This window comes from Cynara cardunculus (genome assembly GCF_001531365.2).
Source record: "Cynara cardunculus var. scolymus isolate 2C chromosome LG 8, CcrdV1, whole genome shotgun sequence".
NCBI classification, from domain to species: Eukaryota; Viridiplantae; Streptophyta; class Magnoliopsida; order Asterales; family Asteraceae; genus Cynara; species Cynara cardunculus.
In genome coordinates, this window is record NC_037535.1 from 3361122 (window position 1) to 3365802 (window position 4681).

At 35.7% G+C, this 4681-nt stretch overlaps 1 protein-coding gene across 1 annotated transcript; it reads right to left on the reverse strand.

Moving 5' to 3' along the window:
- Positions 1-2977: 2977 nt before the first annotated feature.
- LOC112517278 lies at positions 2978-4414 on the reverse strand. The gene has a single exon (XM_025124659.1). It carries the CDS (start codon positions 4360-4362, stop codon positions 3163-3165), a length of 1200 nt encoding a protein of 399 aa, XP_024980427.1. The 5' UTR covers positions 4363-4414; the 3' UTR covers positions 2978-3162.
- Positions 4415-4681: the final 267 nt, after the last annotated feature.

The window sequence follows — 4681 nt, forward strand, 5'->3', positions numbered from 1 at the left end:
CAAATGCTTTATAATATAGTGTATATATATATATATATATATATATATATATATATTACATGGTTAAAATAGGATTTCGGCTATTAGAAAACATTTTTATAAATTCAATAAAACGTAATTTGGAATTTGGTTTTATTTATAAAATTGCAACTAAAATCCAATTAGTAATATAAATATGTGTTTTATAAAAACTCAACTACGTTTTAGAACATCATAAAGATGAGTTTTAACAGATTAAATTGAGTTTTAAAATTACCAAACTCTAATCGAAAGTTTCATTAAAAAGGTTTTTTAAGCTAAAATTGGTCGTAAATGGATTTTATAAAATTGGATTTTAATGAATTCAAACTACGACATGTAAAATGCGATTTTACTATTAAAACCGTACAATGATTCTTAAATGCAAGCAAGCATTTATCATCGTACACCATTTTGAAAAAATTCCATCAGTACAAAAAGAATAAATTCCTTTTAAAACGTAACTCAGTCAACGTCATCTTTTTAAAAGAGATTTGTCTTTTCCTAGAAGTTCAGTGAATAGTGTCCTAGCCAACCACTTAGACATCTTATAACATGTAAGGTGGCGTTCGTAATTCCCACGACAGTCGTGGGCCGAATATCACAATCATTAAGAAGGACGACTTTAAACCCGACCTTATAAACAGTGCATTCGCCAATTATAAGAGAAAGTTGGCATAGATGGGATTAATGTGTCGAGCAAAAGGTTGTCATGGAATCCCATAAGTTTTAAGAGTTGCATAAACGATGCAGTTGGTAATCATTGCCTGCTTAAATAACTTGAACTTGTGATCAATGTCACCGCCAGTCACAAGCAGAAGTGAAATATGGATCTTAACTTTAATAAAAATTAATGTGTAACACTTGGAATTTCTGGACATATCATTGCCTTGGTATTCTATGTGCTATTCTTACCTTGAATAATACACTTTTTTTTTATTAAATTACATCGTTAGGTAATATTATGAATTGGGTGTTATGTTTAAACAAGAATTTGGAAGCCAAAACAGTGGTTAATGCGAGTTTCGTGCGACCTTACTCGCATGAAAGTCGCATCTGGGGTCTAGTTGTTTGTGAAAGATAAATGCTGGCAACTTTGGTGCGGGACTACTCACGGCCAAGTTGCATTCTTGTCCAGTTCATTTCTTAAGCCGAATTTCTTAGGGTTTCATCACTATCTCCCGCACCATCTCTTCTCTTTTTCACCCCTCCTGACCATGGTCGATTTTGGCACTAATGGGGTCGAATTTGAGAGGTTTTTGGGGGCAAATGAAAGGAAAATCATAGATATTGAAGAATCATTGTGGTTGATCTCGAGTTTGGAAGAGGTAAGCGTGTTTGGGCATATTGTGTGTTGATTCGGATTAGTTGATCTTGCGGTTGGTTTTGTTGTCCTTCTAGACTTGGATTGTTGCTTTGAGAAGATTTCTAGAGGTTCATTGCTTATGGATCTAAGATCTTCATAAATGGAAGCTAGAGTTTGGGTTTTCGGATCTAGGTTTAACTTAACGTAGCAAGATGAGTTCAAGTTATTTGTGAAAACTATGTACATGCCAAAAATGACTGTTTTAAAGTACTGAAATGTTTTCATAGATATTTATTAAATATGGTTATTATTTGATGGGGTTTGCATTTCTAGTACAATGAGTTTATAAATCTTGAGAAATGCCCCTGTTTGGGGTTTTTGAACATTTTGATAACTAAATCATATGTGTTGAGTCTTTTGATGATTTATCTTATAAATGCTGATTATTCGGTGATAAATGCATTTTTAGTGTATTGGGTTTGAAAAATGCATATTATTGTGTTATGGGACATTTTGGAAATATAAAAGATATGAGTTTTTATTGTAAAATGATTTGTCCCAGCCAATGATGGGTTTTTGAGTTGATCATGTATTTGGAGCATGCATTTGCATAACGTCGGTTAAATACGTCTTATTGCTTTTGATGATTCTTTTTGTATAATCAATTGAGTTTTTTGCTCGGTATTGACTCAAATGAAATATGTTAAAAATCACGACGAATATGTTATTGTTTATAAGAATATTTTATCCGAACAACATACGGGTATATAAATAGCAATACAATAAAATCAGGTTTATAGTACGTTAAAAATGTTTAAATGTCCTCATAGACTGATTTACTGGACTTAAGTTTATAGAATCAAACAATTATGCATCTAATGTAAAAGTGTTACAATAAGTTTATAGGATGCTTTTGAGCGTCATAACAGGTTCTTTAAGACACTTATATATCTGCAAATAGTTTATTTATATATCAAAATGTGTGTTAAAACGTGATTAAATCAAAAACAGGTTTAAGTTCTTGCTAGACGAATATGAGATGAGATAATCGGGTACAAGATGAGTATATGTTAAAAGAACCAGAGATATGTCATATATGAATTACCGACCCCACCAAATATTTGTCTTTAACATTTCAAGTAAGATGATAAATTCAATGACAACTCAAAGAAGAGAAAATGCCATATCTTGATTGACATTTAACTGTATCTATTTATAATCTATCGATATTCGAACAAAGCTGACATATCATAACTCCGTTACATAATATGTTGAGTGAAATGTGTCGAATGGTACAATTCATGTCTAGATCGCCAACTCGGATTTTGTGGATATGTTTAAGACTGTGCTTTTTGTCGGGACTTCTAGATAGCCCAAAAATGGAAAGTTTAAGGGTTGTGATGGATATTTTCGGTCTTGATAGACATCTAACCTGAAGTAACGAGCTTTTTCTAACCTTTTAACATATTGATTCGTGTATTCTTTCAAGTTTTGGTCTTTTGTGCGTTTTGCAGTGTAAGAACAAATAGAGATGCAGTGGCTTGTACATCTGTGCCATCATATCATTCGTAGCAGTCTAAGTTTTTTATTTTATTTTATATCACGGTAATTATTCGGTGGCCAAGTGAGAAATCATGGATCTCCCAAGCCCAATGAACTTTTATCTTTGAGATACAACATTTGGGCCTTACTTGTGGCCCATTTTCATAGTTCAAGATGCTTAAAAAGCCCAATAAGCTCTTTTGACTTTTTTTAGTCAACAATCACAATCTTGTACAAAAACTTACAATAGGATTTATACATAATACACAAAAGTTAGACCAATTGGACACTTTGATCTAAGAGATGGTGAGCCCAGAAGAGAAGGTGACGCCAGCCATGTTTGAGCCCTCCATCTTGAACTCAGGTAGGGGTACCCAAGCCCATTTTGACTTTTCAAAGTCAAAGCTAAGCCAAATAATGTCCCAAATACCCTCAAAATTTGACATCAAAATGGCCCTAATTGTTCCTTCTCTTTCCTCCAAACAACCCATCATAACCCCATAGGGTTTCTTGATTTCATCTATTAGCCCATTTGGGACCTTTGAAACAAAGGCCCATTGCCTCCCATTTGGGCTCAAACCCCATAGTTCCACCCCTTTTAAAACCCTGATTCCTCGGCGCGAATCGTTTGTGCCATCGGATCCTGATCGAACGATCAGCATCCATCCGTCACCGTATATGTGTAACCGGTTCGTTACGCTTCCCCAACTGAAACCAACTGCTAATTCTCCGTCTTCGAGAATCCCTGAGAATATGGGTCGTACGACCGTGGGCTCGTTTGAGTCGTAACCAACACAAACCACGACGCTTCTCCTTGGCTCGTTTGATGCGCTTAGAAATATGCGGTTTTCGTCTTTTTTGTTGACGTGTGATGGGTTGACGATGCTCTCCTTCGCGATCGTTGACTTCCACTTGTTTGTTCTAGAATCGTACTCGAATAACGTCGGGTTATTATCGACAATTTCCACAAACAAGAACCGAAACTGGCCCGACCCGGATGGGCCCGCCAGTAATTTGATGCCGGACCGTCTCCACGATGATGTGCCACGTGGACCCAATGGGCTTTGAGGGATTCTTTTGACGACTTTAGTCATGGGATTAACAGAGATAACTTCCCGACTACAATTCAAAGCAAAAAGGAAAAAATTACCAGACGCCGTCAAGAAATAAAGATCTTCACCGGGAGGGATGAACGGCTTCAAAATATCTCCGATCATCACCTTAAACCACCGTTCCGATGATTGGGTAAAGCCGTGAATCACCACAGGATCACGGTGCCACCTTTTTTTGTATACAAACAACCAGGTGGAGGAGCTTGATCGGAGATTATAATCACGGGTAAAATCCTGATCGGCGATCATGGAGGTAATGAATTTGTTGACGGATTTTAAGTGGAAGATATCGGGTAAAGCTAGCCGGAGAATTATGCAATGGATGAGCTCCGATGGGAGGAGAGAGAAACCGACGACGGTGGTAGAATTCCGGCGACTTTCCATATAGGTTTGATGGGTAAAATTATCCAGTTTGTAGCAATGATAGCATTAATATATCTGTTGGATGGATGAAGTGGGTCTTACAATTCAATTAAAAACGGAGAGTAAAATATGGGTTAAAAGTGACGTAGTGGAAAAGACTAAGGACATAATTTCAATTTAGTACCCAAACTTTCAAGGTTTCGCATTTTAGTACTAAATAGTTTTATTTTTATTAACCTGGATATCCAACCCGCTAAATAGTTGTATCATATAGGAAAATATATTTATTTATGATCTTTCTAAAAGGAAATTATCAATAATATTCAATATTTTTGGTGAG

Excerpts from the sequence above, each read along its gene's own strand:
- LOC112517278 (XM_025124659.1), bottom strand. The coding sequence starts at position 4,362 with ATGGAAAGTCGCCGGAATTCTACCACCGTCGTCGGTTTCTCTCTCCTC.